This window comes from Heteronotia binoei, chromosome 13 (assembly GCF_032191835.1).
Source record: "Heteronotia binoei isolate CCM8104 ecotype False Entrance Well chromosome 13, APGP_CSIRO_Hbin_v1, whole genome shotgun sequence".
NCBI lineage: Eukaryota > Metazoa > Chordata > Lepidosauria > Squamata > Gekkonidae > Heteronotia > Heteronotia binoei.
In genome coordinates, this window is record NC_083235.1 from 59,533,265 (window position 1) to 59,554,422 (window position 21,158).

Sequence of the window (21,158 nt, forward strand, 5' to 3'; positions counted from 1 at the left end):
AACAGCCCTATCAACAAAGGGCTCGCCCGCAAACATCAAAGAAGACTACTCCTACCGTCAAACAGTCTCTTTGACTCCCCTACCCCCCTAAGACGTCCAGACATTCTGTTTCAGCAACACCATCACTCAGACATCCGTCTTCTACCCTTTTACCCCAAATGGGAGTCCATAACATCGGATTCATGGGTCCTGGCGATCATCCACAGGGGTTACACAATAGAATTCAGATCCACCCCGAAACATCACAGATTCATCACCACACCACCTTCCATACCTCTCCAAACGGAAATCTCATCCTTGCTGGACAAGGGTGCGATAGAACCGGTACCACCTCAGTATCATCGTACCGGATTCTACTCCCGTTACTTTCTGGTGCCGAAAAGAGACGGGGGACTCCGCCCTATCCTCGATCTCCGCAAGCTCAATCTCCATATCACCTACAAGAAATTCCGCATGATTACCCTTCAATCAATCCTGCCTATTATCCCAGAACAAGCCTGGATGGCATCGATAGACTTACAGGATGCCTATTTCCATATAACCATCACTCACCACCACAGAACGTTTCTGAGGTTCGCCATCGGAGATCAACATTTCCAATTCCGCTCTCTCCCATTCGGTCTCTCGACGGCGCCAAGAGTTTTCACCAAATGTATGGCGGTGGTGGCCGCAGCTTTGCGTCAACGAAAAATATCAATTTTTCCGTACATAGACGACTGGCTGATCGTCTCCCCCACAAGAGAACAACTCCAGCTGGACGTCTCCACCACTCTCTCTCTTCTAGCTACTCTCGGCCTCCATGTCAACACATCAAAGTCCAAGTTAATCCCAACTCAATCAATACAGTTCATAGGAGCAAATATTTCTACGGTCTCCCAAACAGCTTCTCTGCCTCAAGACAGAATACACAGCATCCAATCTCTAGCCAATACTATCATCACTCACCGCTCCCAAACAGCACTCATCTACCAGAAAATGCTAGGTCTAATGGCAGCTACCACTGCAGTTCTCTGCTTTGCAAAGCTCCACATGCACCCTCTTCAACTATGGTTTATCAGAACCTTCCACCCTCAGAGGCAGCATCACTCCATACTGCTGACTCTTCCGTCTCACATCATCCCATCCTTAAGATGGTGGACGATACGCCACCTCTCCGTGGGAATGCCATTCAAACAGGCACCTCCCTCCGTGATCGTCACCACAGACGCTTCCAAGTGGGGATGGGGAGCCCACTTGGGAGCCCTCACAGTTCAAGGCCAATGGACGAACTACGAAAGCTCGCTACATATCAACTGCCTAGATCTTCTAGCAGTCCACAGAGCTCTGAGGTCATTCCTTCCATCTCTACAGAACTCCCATGTCCAGGTAACCTCGGACACCATAGCCACTGTCTTTTACATCAACAGACAAGGGGGCACCGCCTCCACCAGGCTATGCAAGAGAGCACTGACCCTGTGGCACTGGTGCATCAGCCAGGGCATCTTTCTCACAGCAGTCCATCTTCCAGGAATCGAGAACGTACAGGCAGATGCCCTGAGCCGTCAATCGGTCAACGACCATGAGTGGTCAATCAGCAAACAATACCTCCTACCGGTCTTCAAACTCTTCGGCACCCCGAAGATAGATGCGTTTGCATCCCCATCCAATGCCCAGTGCACCCGCTTTTACATGAGAGGGCCCCCGTCCCACCTCTCCTTAGGGGACGCCTTTCTCCAATCCTGGAAGGGAGTACTACACTATCTCTTTCCTCCCATTCCTCTCATAACCAGAGTCCTGCAGAAGATACAAGTGGATCACACCAACTGTATTCTAATAACTCCCTGGTGGCCACGTCAACCCTGGTTCAGCTCCCTCAAGTACAGGACCTGTTATCCCAGCAACACGGCAAAGTCTGGCACCACAACCCAGCGACGCTGAAACTGACGGCTTGGAAAATCAGTTTTTAGACTTTCCTCAAGACGTCCGTCACATCCTAGTGAAGCCTTCCACCAGAAAATCCTACTCATTAAAGTGGAAACGCTTCTCTATCTATGCTTCCAAGAATAACTTTGACCCTGCCCGAGCTACCATCTCTCAGGTTCTATCCTACACTCTAGAGCTTTCTAAGGCCGGACTTTCTTACTCCTCCCTGAAAGTCCATCTTGCGGCAATATCTGCTTTCCATCCTCGCATCGAAGGCGTGACAGTTTTTTCCCACCACGCTACAAGAGCTTTCCTCAAGGGCATTATTCGCCTACACCCCCCAATTCGACGAATTCTACCGACTTGGAGCCTTTCTCTCGTATTAAGCCAACTCATGAAGCCTCCCTTTGAGCCTATGGCATCTATCCCTCTTCATCTGCTATCTTGGAAAACGGCACTGTTAACTGCACTCACTACAGGCAAAAGAGCCAGTGACATCTGTGCACTCAGGGCAGACCCACCGTACACCACTTTCCATCATGACAGAGTGGTTCTCCGCCCTGACCCTACCTTCCTGCCTAAGGTCGTCTCACCCTTTCACCTAGGAAAACCCTCAACCCTTCCGGCTTTCTTCCAACACCCTTCGGATGCAGGTCAACGGGCATTACACAACCTGGACGCATGTAGAGCCCTTGCCTTTTATATAGACAGGACTAGCCAATTTCGTAAAGATCCAAGACTCTTTGTTGCTTATGCAACTCATAACAAGGGCAGTAAAATCTCTACCCAAAGACTTTCGAAGTGGGTTGTTGCTGCCATTGAATTATGCTATCAATTAGCGAAACAGCCAGTCCCGGAGCACATAAGAGCTCACTCCACCAGAGCCGTCGCTACCTCGTCAGCCTTCCTGAGGGGCGTCCCAATAGAGGACATCTGTACTGCTGCAGTTTGGTCCTCCCCATCTACCTTCGCCTCGCACTACGCTCTTGATGTCCGTGCCAGGCGGGACTCGTCTTTCGGACAGGCTGTACTACATTCCATCTTTGACTGAGTGGTTCTCCACATTTTACCGTGAGTACCTCACTCTCTATTACCTTTCTTAACCAGATTTACTCTTGCAGGTCCAGCAGCCTCCTCCTGATGGAATAGCTCGCTAATCACCCATATGTGGGACTGCACAGAGACCACGATGAAGATGGACAGGTTTCTTACCTGTAACTGATGATCTTTGAGTGGTCATCTGTGCAGTCACACATACCCACCCAGCCTTCCCCGCTGCTGGACACTGGACACTCAACTTTATTTTTCCACCTTTTCGGCGGCGGGAAGAAACTGAGTGGGCTAGCGCCTCCCCCTCGCCCAGGCATGCGCAGACGGTGCCTCCTCCCCAGGACGAGGAGAAGGCGCGCCAAATCTAACGCTTAAAGATTGCTTTGAATTCTCCGAGGTCGGGCCCGATCCTGCGGATTACCCATATGTGTGACTGCACAGATGACCACTCGAAGATCATCAGTTACAGGTAAGAAACCTGTCCTTTTTGAGTGTATATGCTTACCCTTGGATAGGTAAAAGCTTTGATCTTCTTCGTAGTCTCTGTGCAGTCCCACATATGGGTAATCCGCCAGGATCGAACCCGACCTCGGAGAATTCAAAGCAATCTTGAAGCGTTAATTTTAGCGCGCCTTCCCGTCGTCCCGGGGAGGAGGCATCGCCTGCGCATGCCTGGACGAAGGGGAGGCGCCCAACCCATTCAGTTTCTTCTTTACCGCTGTCCGGAACACCTCTACCTCGCTGAGTCTCCCGCTTCTTCACTGCAATCTGATCCTCCACGTCTTCGTTCTTCACGTCTTTATTCTCCACGCATCTCCTCTACTGGTATCGTTAAAAAAAAAAAAAGCTTACTACTCGAACTTTTCCCCCTCTCGCTTCCTCACCCCCCCCCCTCCGGGCGGATGGAAGGGAAGGACAAAATCACTTTCGAAGGGTGTGTCCGCTGCGCTGCTAAAATTCCTTCGACGGTCACTCCCCCTGCCTGTTTTGGCCTTGGCGAAGCACACCGCATCGATACTTGCGTGCACTGCAGCGATTTCAGCAAGCAAGCCCGTAAAAATCACGCTGCAAGACTCAAAAGCCATCTGCTTGAGTTATCTTTGCACCCGGCTATGTCCCATGCCTTGACTTCTCAGACCTCACCACCATCCCTAGCTTCAAAGGGAATGGCACCACTGGCAGCTTCCATGGCCTTGGTTCCCAGTAAGCCTAAGTCCGGAAAACACTCCAAGAAGTCGGACGATTCCAGGAAGCGCCACTGCTCGGAATCGGCTTCTAAGGACTCTACCAATTTGAAAACTCCTAAGAAAACCAAGACAAGCCATAAGCCACCCGACCCGACTCCTTCGGCAAGGCTCTCCACTTCGCATCCGACAGTCAGCTCCGGTGCCTCGGTTCTGACAACACCGGCTTCGAAATCGACCTCGACGCCCGCCATTACACCACTAGAGATTGTTTGTATTCACTCTCGATCTCCTTTGATCCACGAATCTCTACCTGAGCAGATACTCAACATCGAGTCCCCGGACTCGACCAGAAGCCAGCGCCTCAACATTCTGGACACGCGCTCCTTCCGAGAAGTCTCATTACCTCCACAGGCATTATCGGTGCACTCCCTTGAAAGAGAGCCGTCGACTCCGAAAGACTGACTGTCCATACCCGAGCAAAGCAGTCCCTAAGAAGACATCGAGAACGCTATTACTACTATTCTCCATCGAGATCCAGATCACCATCCCCTCGTGGGTACTGACGACACCGAAGATCACCATCCACGGGTTCTTACCGACGTGCCCATGACGAATCTAGGTACCGTGACGACTCACGACGCTACGAATCTCCTCAATACCGAGACAGCCCTCACAGAGAAGACCTACTCAGTATCGTAAGACTCTGCCACACAGGGAACATTCGTGCTATGAAGATCGTCGTCGGTACCGAGAGGCCCCTGCTCACTATGCCACGAAGCCTAGACCCCCCTCTCCAGCCAGATCGACCTCGATCGCCCCCACCAAACCGCGGACACAGCCCTCGCTACCAGAGCTGACTACCAAACCAATGGAATTGGACACTCACGAAGAATCCGAGGCAAAACACTCTGACTCCTCCCATTCCTCAACCTCAGGTCTCCATTCACCAGCATCTGACATGGCAAAGCAAACGGACCTATCTCCATCAGAGGGACCCAAATCCTATTTGGATCTCTTATCCAACATGGCGAATTCCCTCAATGTTAAACTAACCACTGATGCACCTAGAGTCTCAGATGTAGTATATGACCTTGTAGATGCCGACTTACTTGCAGGCTCCTCCTTCCCGATGCTTCCAGTCCACCTCGAAACCTTGAAAGAGGCTTGGGACAAACCAGCATCAGTGCCTCCGACTTCAAAACGGGTCAAATCACTCTACAAAGTTCATGCCCCTGAGTCCAAATTTCTTTTCAACCACCCTGCACCGAACTCCATGATAGTGCACTCCTCTTCCAAATCCAAACAAACAAGACACCCCGTGCCTCCAGAAAGGGAAGGCAAAAAACTTGATACAATTGGGAGAAAAATCTACTCTCTCACCACCGCCACTACCAAAATCCACAACTATATGGCGTACTTCTCTGCATACGCTTTTAACTTAACCACTTATCTAAACACTCTGGTTCCCTCTCTGCCTGAAGCAACACAAAAACCAGCCTCTCATGCACTACAAGAGCTCGCGAGAGTCAGTAAACAACAAATACGGCACACCACGCAGCCCAATGCTCCTCCAGGACCCTTGCATCTGCAATAGCCCTTCGTCGACATGCATGGCTTAGGTCTTCATCACTGCAACCTGACATAAAGTTCAAGATTGAGGACTTACCCTTCGACGGACTGGGCCTATTCAGCGCCACTACAGACAACATTCTCACTAATGTTGACGATAGCAGGAAGAGAGCCAAGAGATTGGGGGTTACCCAACCACAATCTCAATCTACTCGACAAGGGAACTGGAGGCCGAACTACTACAAAACCGCTAGATCTCCACGACAGGCCGAACGCTGGAGACGCAAGCCCTCCCAGCCCAAACAACCCTTTCAGCAGAGAGCACGCCCTCAAACGTCAAAGAAAACCACACCAACTACAAAGCAGTCTCTTTGACTCCCTTACCCCTCGCAGACGTCCAGAGCATTATCCAGACAGCAGACTTCAACCGTTCCATCCCAGGTGGGAGTCCATAACATCAGACTCATGGGTCCTGGCGATCATCCACAGGGGCTACTCCATAGAGTTCAGCTCAACCCCAAAACATCACAGGTTCTTGACCACCCCACCATCCGCACCTCTACAATTGGAAATTGCGACCTTGCTGGACAAGGGAGCTATAGAACCAGTTCCACCACAGTACCATCATACCGGGTTTTACTCCCGCTACTTTCTGGTGCCAAAAAGAGACGGGGGATTGCGCCCCATTCTAGATCTCCGGAAGTTCAATCTTCACATCTGTCACAAAAAATTCCGCATGATCACCCTTCAGTCTATCCTACCACTGATTCTAAAGCAGGCTTGGATGGCATCTATAGACCTGCAAGACGCCTATTGTCATATCACCATCAACCACCATCACAGAAGATTCCTCAGATTCGCGATCGGAGATCAACACTACCAATTCCGCACTCTTTCTTTTGGTCTCTCAACATCACCAAGAGTATTTACAAAGTGTATGGCTGTGGTGGCCGCAACACTGCGACAACAAAAAATATCCATCTACCCGTACATAGACAATTGGCTGATCGTCGCCCAGACAAAAGAACAGCTCCAAATGGACGTTTCAACTACCCTTTCCCTCCTAGCTACCCTAGGACTTCAGGTCAATCCATCTAAATCCAAGCTTACTCCTACCCAAACCATACAATTCATAGGAGCGCATCTCTCAACGATTTCCCAGAAGGCTTACCTGCCACAAGACAGAGTGCAACATATCCAATCCTTGGCCAACAGAATCATAATGCACCGCTCCCAAACGGCCCTCATCTTCCAAAGGATGTTAGGCCTAATGGCAGCTACCACCTCAGTACTCTGTTTCACCAAGCTCCACATGCGCCCTCTGCAACTGTGGTTTGTCCGAACATTCCACCCTCAAAGACAGCACCAAAGCACAGTGCTAACCCTTCCATCTCATATTGTCTCATCCCTGAGATGGTGGACGATAGAAAGTCATCTCCGGGTGGGAATGCCATTTGCACAGACACCACCCTCTGTGATCGTTACCACCGACGCTTCCAAGTGGGGATGGGGAGTCCACTTAGGAACGCTCACAGTACAGGAACAATGGACGGACTACGAAAGATCCCTCCATATCAATTGCCTGGAACTCTTGGCGGTCCACAGAGCTCTGAGATCCTTTCTGCCATCTCTACGCAACTCCCATGTCCAAGTCACTTCCGACAATGTGGCCACTGTCTTCTACATCAATCGACAGGGAGGCACAGCATCTACCCGACTATGCAAACGAGCCCTAGAACTATGGCACTGGAGCATCAGCCAGGGTATCTTCCTAACAGCAGTACATTTACCAGGAGTCCAGAATGTCCAAGCAGATGCGTTGAGTCGTCACCTAATCAACGACAACGAATGGACCATCAACAGGCGTTACATATAGCCCATATTTCAGAACTTCGGTACCCCGAAGATAGATGGATTTGCATCCCCAAACAATACCCAGTGCCCCCGCTTCTAAATGCGAGGCCCTTCATCCCCATTGTCACCGGGGGATGCCTTCCTCCAAACTTCGAAGGGAACACTTCACTACTTATTTTCTCCAATACCACTCATCACCAGAGTAGTACAAAAGATACAGACGGATCACACCAACTGCATCCTGATCACACCCTGGTGGCCACGTCAACCCTGGTTCACTGCTCTCCTTCTCCTATCCAGCAACACATTCCTGCGACTTCCACAAGCTCAGGACTTGATTTCCCAACAGGATGGCAAGGTCCTACACCACAACCCAGCACTTCTGAGACTGACAGCCTGGAAAATCAATTTTTAAACTTTCCTCCAGAAATCCGACATGTCCTGGTAAATGCAAGGAAACCTACCACTAGGAAATCCTACTCTCAAATGGAAACGTTTTTCCAAATACGCAAGCCAGCATAACTTTAATCCTAGCCTTGCCAGTATCACCCAAATCCTAACATATACTATAGCCCTCTCAAACGCTGGACTTTCGTACTCCTCCTTGAATGTCCACCTAGCAGCTATCTCTGCATTTCACCCACATATTGAGGGTTCCACAGTCTTCTCTCACTACGCTACTAAAGCCTTCCTAAAGGGAATTCTTCACCTTCATCCTCCAATCTGGAAAATCCTTCCTACCTGGAGCCTCTCCCTTGTCCTGAGTCAATTGATGAAACCACCCTTCGAACCTATGGCATCCATTCCTTTACTTCTCACTTGGAAAACAGCCCTACTAAAAGCACTCAACACGGGCAGGAGAGCTAGCGATATCTGCGCCTTTAGAGCAGATCCACCTTACACAGTCTTCCATCATAACAGGGTAGTGTTACGTCCTGACCCTGCATTTCTACCAAAAGTGGTCTCACCGTTCCATCTAGGAAAACCCTCCACTCTACCTGGATTCTTCCAACACCCTGCGGATGCAGGCCAACGGGCGCTACACAACCTGGATGTTCGTAGGGCCCTTGCCTTTTACATTGAAAGGACACGATAGTTCCGTAAGGACACGAGTCTATTTATAACTTACGCAACCCATAACCAGGGCAACAAAATCTCAACTCAGAGATTTTCAAAGTGGATTGTGGCTGCCATTACCTTATGTTATGAACTGGCTAGACAGCCAATACCAGAACTTATACGAGCTCACTCTACTAGAGCCATTGCAACTTCATCAGCCTTCTGCAAGGGCATCCCGATGGAGGACATCTGTGCTGCTGCGGTCTGGTCCTCCCCATCCACTTTCGCCTCGCACTACGCCTTAGACGTTAGTGCTTGGCGTGATTCGTCCTTCGGGCAGACTGTGCTGCGATCCATCTTTGATTGATTCTCCTTGACACTCAACCGTGAGTACAATCATATTCTCTTGACTTAACTAACCATGCTTCTGCTTACAGATCCAGCACCCACCTCCTAGTGGAATAGCTTGCTAATCACCCATATGTGGGACTGCACAGAGACCACGAAGAAGATGGACAGGTTTCTTACCTGTAACTGGTGATCTTCGAGTGGTCATCAGTGCAGTCACACATACCCACCCATCCTTCCCTGCTGCTGGATGCTTATCATCTGTAGAATTGGTCCACCTACACGGCGGCGGGAAGAAACTGAGTGGGTTAGGCGCCTCCCCTTTGTCCAGGCATGCGCAGGCGATGCCTCCTCCCCGGGACGACGGGAAGGCGCGCTAAAATTAACGCTCGAGATTGCTTTGAATTCTCTGAGGTTGGGTTCGATCCTGGCGGATTACCCATATGTGTGACTGCACAGATGACCACTCGAAGATCGCCAGTTACAGGTAAGAAATCTGTCCTTTCTGGCAAGCCACAAAATATTCTGTACTGTTTTGGGCAATGAGATAAAGGAGGTTGTGACAGACTGATCTTTTTAAACTTAGAAGTGCTGTACCAACAACTAAAGGACTTTGGTTAATTCTTTACAGAGACAGAGAACCTTGAATGACAGGCTGCTCCAAGCAATCTGATTGGTTGGTATCAGCTGATAAAAAAAAGGTCTTGAGAAAACTGAATGCTGAGGAGATTCAGTCATATTCCTGCCTTAACTAAGAAGAGATGTGCACTGAGAATAGCCCTGACAGAGAAGAGGAGTGTAGTGCTGACAGATTTCAGCCATGACTGAACACAGGCTGCAGTCACACACACTAAATAATCCACTTTCAATGCACTTTCCAACTGGATTTTGCCAGTTCGCACAGTAAAATCCAGTTGTAAAGGGCACTGAAAATTGATTATTTAGTGTATGTGATTGCAGCCATGGTCTGAATTCATAGCTGAGAGCAGTTTGAACACAGACAGGAGTTCTGGGGATAGTTTGGCAAGGAAGTGGGTAGTAGAGAAGACTCCCATTCAGGCCAAAGGAAATGGAATAGATCTTGAGAGAGAGAAGAAGATTCCCTACCCAGCCAACCAGGGAGAATTATCTCTGAGGAGTTAAGAGATCCCTAGTCATTGTCAAGAGTCACTCCATCTTTGTTCCTCTTGCCATATGTATCTAAACAGTTGTACAATGGTAACGCTTGTGCTTTGCTATCCTGTCTTTGAAGCATTTCTGCTGCTTATCTGAAGGGAGGGTGGCATGTCTGGGAACTGGCTAGTTACTACGCAACCAAGGTCAAGAGAGCTGGAGAGATGTAACCGAGGGGCTGATAATGGACACCTGCGGTGATGACAGAATAGTAGTGAACCCACGCAAAATCCCCCACTTTAGCTTGGTTCACTTGGCTTGAATTATAACGGTCAGGGCAAAGGTTTATAAGAGCAAGGAACTGGTGGGATAGCCAGTTCCGACAAAGCCTATATCTGCTCATGATGGTGGAATAAAGATCTTGAACTATACTTGTATTTTCCTTGCCTCTGGGTCTGACAGTCATGTATGATTAGAAATTGTCTTTAGAGACCATAAAAGTCAGTTAACAACTAGCCCTTACCTGGATACTTTAGGCAAGCCCGATCTCATCAGATCTTGGAAGCTAAATAGAGTCAACTGTGGTTAGTGCTTGGGTGGGAGACTGTCCTGAAATAATCAAGAGGGCAGAGGCAGGCTTTCAGCCAATTTTTTGAATATCCTCCATGTCCCCAGAGGTCAACACACACACCTAAAATACACAAAATCCCCCCCCCCAGTCAGTTAACTCAAGAAGAGCACTGGTGTTCCAGGAGGAAGGGGGTTGGATACTGGAAAGAGGGTACTAGCCTTTTGGGCACCAAAAGAGTCAGCGTTTATGCAAATAAAAAGTGTATTTGAGTGTTTGCATAAACCCTGCAACAAAAACCTCCCAATATAAATACTTAAGGACAGTTTGACAGGAGAGTCAGATGCTTGCTGTTAATACTCCATAATTAAGGATAGATTTATACATCTATTGCCAATTCTGACATAATTATTTAGCTCACTGTTTTCCCCTGGAATTGGATCTAAACAATGATGACCTTATAAACTTTGTTTGTTATTCCTGTTTACATCTGTTAAAACATTTCATTATATTGTATGCTTGTATACTGATTTGCTGTTTGACCTTAAATTTATGTATGGACTGGTAAGTTTCATTTCACTTTGTCTGAGGAAGTGTGCATGCACATGAAAGCTCATATAGTGAATAAAATTTTGTTGGTCTTAAGGGTGCCACTGGACTCCCACTTTGTTCTATAAAGATCTAAGTAACTGCAAATAATTTAACAACTTCTCATTAGCCTGATATATAAGAACAAAAGTCTGTGCTTATTCTAGTTTTACCTCAATAGTTTCAACCTTTGATTTCACAAACTGACCTTTACCCTTTATGTTAAATAATGTATTTTATTATTTTTGATTTTTAAAAAACGTTTCAGGTGCCATTTTCATGAATGATTTCAAAGGGTGATCCTACCCCTTCCCTCAGGTTCCTGGGCTGAGTAAATAATCAAAATATATCTTACTGACAGGGTGGGAAAGTCGAAGTTTCTACCCGGGAAAAGAAAACACTTTACCAGGGCTGCTTAGTCAATAAGGGAACAAATAGAAATGGAGGGAAAATCTAGCCTCAGAGGGAGGGAAGTGGATGAGGTACATCATAGAGGTTAAGAACAACTTAGTATTTTAAAAGATTATTTGGTTCAGGACTCTCTGTCACCACACTGTTTTCATCCCTGTGTTGTTTGAATTGTGGAAAGGTATGGGGGTTAGGAGGATTAGTTAGGAGGATTAAAGAGCCAGTTTGGTGTAGTGGTTAAGTGTGTGGACTCTTATCTGGGAGAACTGGGTTTGATTCCCCACTCCTCCACTTGCACCTGCTGGAATGGCCTTGGGTTAGCCATAGCCCTGGCAGAGGTTGTCCTTGAAAGGGCAGCTGCTGTTAGAGCTCTCTTAGCCCCACCCACCTCACAGGGTGTCTGTTGTGGGGGAGGAAGGTAAAGGAGATTGTGAGCCGCTCTGAGACTCTTCGGAGTGGAGGGCGGGATATAAATCCAATATCTTCTTCTTCTTAATCTGATTTATATCTTCTCATTACTCCCCACAGCGTGATTCTGCCAGATACTTGGAATGGCTAAAAACCATAAAAGAGAGCCATGGCTCTGTGGAACTATCATCTATATCCCTGGCGACTACAATCAATAGCAAAGGAATCTATGTAATTAGAGCACCTGTCGAAGGTCAGAAGGTGAGACCACAAAGAAAATGCCAAGAGCACTATCTGTGGCCTTGATTCTTATCTTTCTCTAGGCATTGTGTTGCTTAGTGTGTCACTGTGCAGCCTGCCGTAAACAAAGCTAGCAAAGAAAAGGACCCATGCAAAAAAAAAAGTTTAGTCACATTGGTAATGACTTTCCATGACTAATGGCCTGTAATCACACCTATTGGTAAACTGCTTTCATTATCAGTTTGTGGTGTCTCACTGTGGTAATGCCATTCTCAATAGTAGTTTTTGGACGCAGACCAAACAAAAGTGACTTTTGGCATCTGAAAGACTGACAGATTTATTATGGCTCCAAACTTTAGTGGTATGTGTGCATAGAAAGAAAAGATATTGTAACCATGTGCATCAAAAGGCAAGGAAATACAAAACATTCAGTCTATGAAGTTTTCTTTGCAAGACTTAGATACAAATGACCATTTGCAATAGTAGTAATAGGAGACAGCTTATAAGTCAGAAAATACTGTGATTTTGCTGTTTCCTACTACTATTGTTGTGAAAAAAAATTTTTTTTATACTTGTGAGATTTGCATTGTGCAGCTGCTTGCCCTGCCATTAATGGAGGTAACTTATTTGTTAGTTTTGAAGACTAGGGATTTTTTGCGTAGCATCTCTGTGACTGAATACAAAGCATAAAAAGTAAACTGCAACCCATATTTATTTGAAAGGTTTCTCTGGAGACGGTTCTGTCCTTGACCATTTCAGAAAGCCATAGTGGCCAAGAAGAGCTGCGGCGTTATTCACTGGAGGAGCTGAAAGAACTGATGAACAAGCTGATGCTGATGTCAGGCAAAGTAGAACAAGGTGCAGAAGTGGAGAAGTTTTCTGAGGTCAGTTTCTAGTCTTACCTTTAAGTGTATTTTATTGTATATTGGCCTGCTGAGGAAGAAAGAGTGACTTTCAAGCACGTTGCATTTCCAGAGAACCTTAAAAGATAATGGAGACTAATAATTTCAAACATCTGTAATAAAGTTTGAAGCTGTTTTGCGCTCTCTGCTTATTGCTGAAATGTGTTAAGTCGGAGAGAGGATATTCCCTTGGAAACAAGATGTCTGTCTTCTGTCCTTAAACAAGCATGTCTGACTTTGTAATCAGGCTGGGTCATATAGACAGACTGAACCCCCATGCATGAAGCAGGCATAACATATAAGAGAAGCCATGTTGGATCAGGCCAGTGGACCATCCAGTACAACACTGTGTCACACAGTGGCCAAAACTCAGGTGCCATCAGAAGGTTAACTAACAGGGCCAGAACTCCAGAAGCCCTCCTACTGTTGCCCCCCCCAAAGTACCAAAAATATAGAGCAACACTATCTCAACCAGTGTTCCATCTATACCTTGAGGCTAATAGCCACTGTTTGATCTCTCTTCCATATGTTTATCCAATCCCCTCTTGAAGTGCCTATGCTTGTAGATACTACCACTTCCTGCGGCAGTAAATTTCACATGGAATTCCACATAGACCACACACTAGATTTGGTCTTTTGTGCCAGGCTTGATCTGAATAGCACAGTTGTTTGTGAACTGGTGCCATGGTCAGACCATTTCACTGTAAGGGTCTATTTGGGGGTGGCCGTTCCCCCTGTGCAGGCAATAAGCATTTATGCTCTCCTGCAGAGACTAATGGATCCTGCTTTGCAGGATTTATCTGGACCTGCTGGCAGTTCACTGAATAAGCTGACTGGGAACCAGAGCCTGGATTATGGCTTTTAAGTTCGGGTTAAAAATTCATTTCAGAATGGATTCAGGAAGTTTATTACGCTTCCTGATGAAAGACAGGCATAGCATTACTTGGCACTCTACATTTACCCACAAACTACAAAAGCTTGGTATTGAGGTGGACACTCTTTTCTTATGTGACGAATTATATATCTTAAGAACAATCCAACTAAGGCTTATGGATCACAAATACCAAAAAGTGTTCCCCTCACATTCCCCTGTTTGCTCTGCAGCCAATCTAGGTATACCCCAAAGACATGGGAAGATACCCCATTATTTTTTTACTTTAAACTCCCCATTCCATCGTCATACTGTTACTTTGGCACGTTTAAATGCCTCCCCATCAACAGTTCTCTATGGTAGGTTTAGACAGATACCACTCCAAAATAGATTATGTCTGTGTGAATTAGGAGTCCTTGATTCTATATCCCATATTATTTTAGAATGTCCTCTCCTGGCCTCACACTGTAGACAATTTTTAGCTGAATATCTCCAACACAATGTATTTACTAAAAGGAAAATTCTATCCTACCTTTTAGAAGATGTTAATCCCCACATTACTACATGTGTTGCAAACTTCTTAGTAGAAGCCTATAAAATTAAATCTAGGCATACTACTGTATTTTAATTGCTGGGTGTCTACTCTTGATTAGTATTATTGGCTGCTATTTTAATTGGTTGTTTATGTATCTTTCTTACTATATTTCAGGCCTTTGTGCCTACTTTTTATTGTGGATTATTATTGCTCTTATGCCAATAAAGGTCTGGACTGAATTGAACTGAGCTAACTGAGATTTGTAATAGAGGTCTTCAGGAAGCTCTCAGTCAGATTGCTCCCTCACACCCTCATGTCTTTGTGACTCCTTGGTATAATGAGGGTCTTAAAAGATTTTAAAAGGTTGCTCATAAGGCTGGAGTGGAATTGGTGACTGTAAGATGGAGGTGTCAAACTCATTTGTTATAAGGGCCAGATCTGGCATAAATGTCACTTTGTTGAGCTGGGCCATGTGTTCCATAAAATGTAATGCTAGACAAACCCACTTAATGATATTATTTTTTACTCAAAATACAAACATGCTTAAAACATTAACAGTCTTACAGTATTTCTTTAAAGTGTCTCTGTGATTTGTACCCTCCCACTTCCACCGCCAGTTACTCATTAGCACTGGGACAGTATACAGCGACAAAATGCAAAAAAAGCCTCTGTCTGGCAATGAAGGTAATGACCAGTTGCTCGCAGGCCAAACAAGAGCCCTGGACAGCCCAGTTCTGGCTTACTGGCCATATGTTTAACACCCCCTGCATAGAGCCCAATTTGAAGACCTATGAGGTGGCAGTGAAAGCGGTGGAAAAAATATAATTTCACTACCTCCATTGTGTCTGCCACCTCACAACCCTGTTGAATTATTCTGACTGGTTCGGCAGTTGACTATGCCTTTGGTGTGTCCTAAAATTGATACTGATTTCTAAAGTCTCTAATCTTCACCTGCAGTTGGCTGCTGAATTTGATAAAAAGTAGCAGGATGGGGACTCTGCTTGCACTGTCTGGTTCTTTTTGGGACTCTTTTGGCCTGCTCACGTTTGCAGATATTAATTTTTTTAAAATTGGCTTGGTTAGCTGTCACCAAGGGAAGGGCCTTCTCAGTTGTGGCCCCTACCCTGTGAAATGCACTTTTGGATGACACCCCTGTCTACCAGATTTGTTTTGTTTTTGAAGGGTATGCAAGGTTGAATTGTTTATTGGCCTTTGGAGGATAACCATATTTTTGAGCTGTTTTAATAGGGTTATGATGATAGCCACATTTTAATAATCTAATATTTTAACATTAGTATTTTATATTTGTTTTTATGTTGTTTTACCGTATTGGTTTTAATGTTGTAAGTCACTGAAAGGCCCTTTTGGGTAAGCAGTAAGTTTTTAAAAATCAAATAAAGATTTAAACTGAAATGATTGAAAACTCAAAGTCTACAGCCCCTATATGCTTGCTGACTCAAGGAGACAAACCTTTTGCCAGGGAGGGGGGACCAAGAAAGGAAAAAGTAACAGTTATAATATTTTGTCACTACCTGTCATCCTTGGTTTTGTTTTCCCTGAAAAATAGACAGAAAAGTTCAATGTAATGTGATGACATTTTGTCCTATCGCTAAAGCTGATTCCTGGAAAAGAACTGTTCTGTCCCTTCAGTGTAATGCAGAGTTGAAAAGGATCCTTGTCTGCAAAGCTGTTGAACCATAAGGCATGAGTACAGACTCCTAGTTTTGTGTGTGTTTATTGACAATGGTATAATTCCACAACCATTTTGTGTTTTGCATCAGTTGTGTTATAGCATTTGTTTACTAGAACTATTTTTTCTTTTTTTTTTTGCATACAGATATTTTCTAGTGTTCAGAGACTAGCACTGTCCTTCATAAGACTTTACTCTGCTGGCAATATGCTCTTCCGATCTTGGATCACTAAGATATACTGCTCACCCAACAGCAAGTTCTGTATTGTCATGGACTTCAATTTGAAATTTATACGAGACTTTTTGGGAAGTGGAAAAGTAATAGATGTTCTTCCAGCCTTATGTAGAAAGATGGAGAGCTTCCTGGAGAGGTGGGAGTGTTTCATGGCTGAAAAGCGATCACAGTATTTCTACTTAAATTATTACATGGCTGAGCAGCTTGTTTACTTGTGCAGAGAGCTTGGCTCAAAATGTCCCAGTGAAGCAGCCTTACTGATGCTTTCATTCATAAAGCACAACTGCAGCAAACAGAATGTCCAAGAGGTCTCCAGACGCCTGATGTCCAGAAAGTCAGAGAGCAGTCTTGATGATCTCTTTGGTTTAATGGTAATAGAGAAAGAGCTGACTGAACGACTGGAAGATATCTGGGAATCCTACATGAAGAGCATGAGTTCTTTTGTTCCAGGCTGCTTGGACATTGATACACTTGGCGATTACCTGGACTGTCTGGCAGGTATGGAGAACAGGAGAGTTTTGCGAACATTCCCACCAGGCCTTCATAGTGACAGGCCCAATCTCATCCTCTGTCCTCGCTCTGAAGTGTTGGCTTCAGCCTTGGCCATCTACATGGTTAGTCCTGAGGAGATGCCACCTTCCTATGATGAGGTCTTGCTCTGTACACCACAGACCAGCTATGAGCAAGTGGCATTGTTTCTGAGGAGATGCCTCGCTCTGGGCTGCAGAGAGAAGAAGATTTATACTATGCTGTATGCAGACGAGTTGAGCTATGATGTTGGCTACAGATTTGAGGAACTGTTCCGAAACCTTCACTTGAAACACCAGGATGATTATCGACTGGTGATCCTGTGTAACTGTGAGAGAGAGCACTGCTATGTCCCTGCTGCCTTCAGTCAGTTCAAAGTTCACATGATCCCTCAGCAGCCCTTGAAGAATGTTCAAAGATATCTTGGGAATCATTACAAAACTATGCAGTCTGCACATTCATCAGCTTCTATCTTCAAGGATGAAATGTGTGTTGGGATTGTATCCTCCACAAGAGCTGGAGTGGGTGAGAGAAACATTTTCAAATAATTTCCAAAGATTTAAAGGCTTGGTGTACACAAGCAGCACAATTAGTTGGTAGAGTACTCTGTATCACTTCAGAGCTAGAAATGGTTAGAGCACTGGATAGGGGGATTCAGGAGGCCTAAAGTCAAAATCCATGTTCAGCCATGAAGCTCACTAGCCCAAAGTTGTTCAGTCCTATACTCTGAACCTAACATCCTTTAGAGGGTTGTTAGTGTGGAGAAGAGGGAGGAGAATCACGTATACTGTCCTTGGAGGGAGGGTGGAATAAAAATGTGGTGAAAAAGTGCAGGGAAGACATTTCATTTTTATTGCTCCAGCATGTTAAAACATTCTGCAAATACAACACTAGCACATCATATTCTATTCCTAGCCCTTTACATGCTGTGTTAGTTTTCCATTTAAATGAAATGAAGACAGGAGGGCTTTGAAAAATGTAATCTCTGAACTGCAGTTCAAAGTTCTACTACCTCAGCACTTTGCCATCATATTACCATTATTCTGTGTGTGTAGACTTAGGCCTAAAACTTGGTATTTGAAAGATCAGTGCCCAATATATGTAATCAGTAGGTCCTTTCAAGTTATTGAGATGACACACAAGTTTTTAATTTTCTTGATTTCACTGGTCACAAGTATTGAACTTTATGACAGGAGAGTCTGTGTTTCAGTGATAGAGCATCTGCTTTGCATGCAGAAGATCCCAGGGTCAATCCCTGAGATCTCCAGTTAAAAGATCGGGTAGTAGGTGATGTGAAAAGCCTTTACCTTCGATTCTGGAAAGCACCTGCCTGTTAGAGTAGGCAGTGCTAACCTTGTTGACCAGGAGTCTGATTCAACATGTGGCAGTGTTTTTGAATGTGACCTCTTTAATTATGCAACAAACTAGGGTACTTAATTGCCCAGTATTTTTTTCAGTAACAAAGCTGAATTTACTGTTTTGGAATGACGCATGTACAGTTGATAAGCTTCAGAATCTGATTCATCTTTCACTTTATATGAAGATCTATTTAAAATAAAGATCATTAAAACTTCTCCATAGTTTTGTAATACCTACAGGAAGCCAGGACTGTGAGCTGATCATGCTACTACTGTATTCTTCCATGAATGCATTCCTCTGTGTGTGCATGGGCAGGGTTTTAGCATCCAGATTTTGTGGTTTCCTTTCTAATAATCTGATCTTGATTTATTTGACAAAATATGTCACCTCTGGAGCACTTCAGAGCTTTCTGTTTATCCCCATTAGGTGTTGCCAGATACTAATGATCTTCATCGTGGTCTCTGTGCAGTCCCACACATGGGTTTCAGTCTAGAATCGAACCCAACCTCGGAGAATTTAAAGCTAGCCTATGCATTTTTGGCGTGCATTCCCTCTCGAACTGGGGAGCAGGCATCCACTATGCATGCCTGGAGCGAGGCGGAGGTGCTCCACCCACCCAGTTTCTTCTAGCCGCTGTGTAGAGAAGTTTGTTGGTAGAGGAAACAAAAAATCAGCAGCTGGACGGGCGTGTGTGACTGTCTTACACCTTGTCTCTCTCAAACTCTGGCCTAGCCTACTCCTCTGTAAAGGTTCATCTGGCCTCTATTTAAGCCCTTCATCCACTTATTGGAGGACACACTGTTTTCTCTCATCCTGCTACAAAAGCCTTCCTAAAGGGCATTCTACATCTTCAACCTCCAATTCGGCAACTGCAACCTTCATGGAGTTTATCTCTTGTTCTGAGCCAACTAATGAAACCTCCTTTTGAGCCAATGGCATCCATTCCACTGCTAGTAGCACTCGCATCTGGCAGGAGAGCCAGCGATGTTTGTGCGTTTCGGACAGATCCCCCATACAGTGTCCTCCACCATGACAGAGTGATTCTACGTCCTGACCCTACTTTCCTACCGAAAATCGTCTCACCTTACCATCTGGGAAGGTCGACCACTCTACCCTCTTTTTTTCAAAAACCTAGTGACGCGGGGCAACAGACCCTACACAATCTTGACTTACGTCGGGCGCTCGCTTTCTATATTGAAAGGACACGTTCCTTCCATAAAGACCCTGGACTTTTTGTGGCTTACGGAACACACAAGCAGGGACACAAAATCTCAACTCAGAGGTTTTCAAAGTGGGTTGTAGCTGCAATTACTTCATGCTACCAATTGGCCAAACAACCCATACCACCAATTGGCCAAACAACCCATACCTCAACACTTACGAGCTCATTCCACTCGAGCTGTCTCCACGTCATCGGCCTTCTGTAGGGGTGTATCGATGGAGGACATCTCAATCATTCAATTCAATTTATTGCATTATCACATATTGCCATAGCATCAAACAACCAGATTCAGCAATAAAACAAAAGAAACAAGAAGAGAGAGAAAAAAAACAGAATACCTCGTGCCTTAATACAATAAGATACAATAAAACTCAATTTTAAAAACCAGATATAAAATTTAAAACATCAGAAAAAATTTAACTGGTACCACACTAGTAAGCTACCCAGAATAATAATAATGAAAAATTAGTGTGGTACAGTCTTCATTTTCTTTTCTATAATGCCAGTCATGAATCTTGCAACTTGGAGGGTAATATATCTATCTCTGTCAGACAGCAAGAAGACTAGTTTCTCCTGATTTGACTTACCAAAAAGAGAAGATAAAATACGATCCAGAAACCTATCCCGTTCAATCTTAAAATCAGGACAATAAAATATGGAGTGATAGAGGTCCTCAATGGATGTTAGGTCACAAGTACAAACTCTTCATTGGCCAGTATTGGCAGTAAATCAAAGCGAGCCCTCGTGAAGGCCTTCTGGTGCTTAAAGTTCATCACATTTACAAAATATGGGGGAAGTAACAGAAGCGACAAGGGCAGCCGGCTATAAATCACAGAAGTTTTCAATTCGCCTATAATTCCCCTATCGGCTTGGATAGATTGGTCTATCAACCTTTGCTTAACCAAGGATTTAGCAATATCAAACCCAAGGGAGCCCAGGGAATCAGCTGAAAACCCAAGCTTAGCCACTGTTTCCAAAATAAAACTGCGCCACAATCTATCTTTCATTTCCCCAAAATTAACAGTTCCAATGTCATATGGAAAATAATCTTCAGCCAGAAATTAATAGCCAATTTATAGACTAAAGTTCTTACATGAGGGAGGGATAACTCCAGTCTAGTCATTGGCGAAGGTGTTGAAGGAGGAACCGCAAGAAGCCTACGTGTAAATTTATTCTGGGAGACTTCTAGAGAGTGGAGATTTCCAGAGACCCATACTGGTGCTCCATGGAGCAGCTGCGGTAATAATTTTCTTTGGTAAATTTCGACAGTTGGGCGTATAAGGCAGCTACCTTTTCTTCTATAAAATTCCAATATTATGCTTAGCATGGTCTATATGAGCGGCCCAGGAGCATGACTGATGAAACATGACACCTGAGTATTTATACAAGGGAACCTGTTGGATTGGTTTCCCATCCAACCTCCAGTTATAGTATTTAGGTCTACGAGAAAATACCATAATCTTAGTTTTGTCATAATTTACATGCAAAAGATTATCCTTGCAGTATTGACTAAAGCGTCTCA

The 21,158-nt window shown here is 45.1% G+C and overlaps 1 protein-coding gene across 1 annotated transcript in view; it reads left to right on the top strand.

Moving 5' to 3' along the window:
• LOC132581016 (E3 ubiquitin-protein ligase RNF213-like) overlaps positions 1 to 21,158 on the top strand; it is a 199,079-nt gene that overhangs the window by 88,127 nt on the left and 89,794 nt on the right. The window contains exons 21-23 of the mRNA XM_060252036.1: positions 12,175 to 12,315; positions 13,017 to 13,178; positions 16,440 to 17,580. Coding sequence (XP_060108019.1) covers positions 12,175 to 12,315; positions 13,017 to 13,178; positions 16,440 to 17,580 — 1,444 coding nt within the window. The remainder of the gene's footprint in view (positions 1 to 12,174; positions 12,316 to 13,016; positions 13,179 to 16,439; positions 17,581 to 21,158) is intronic.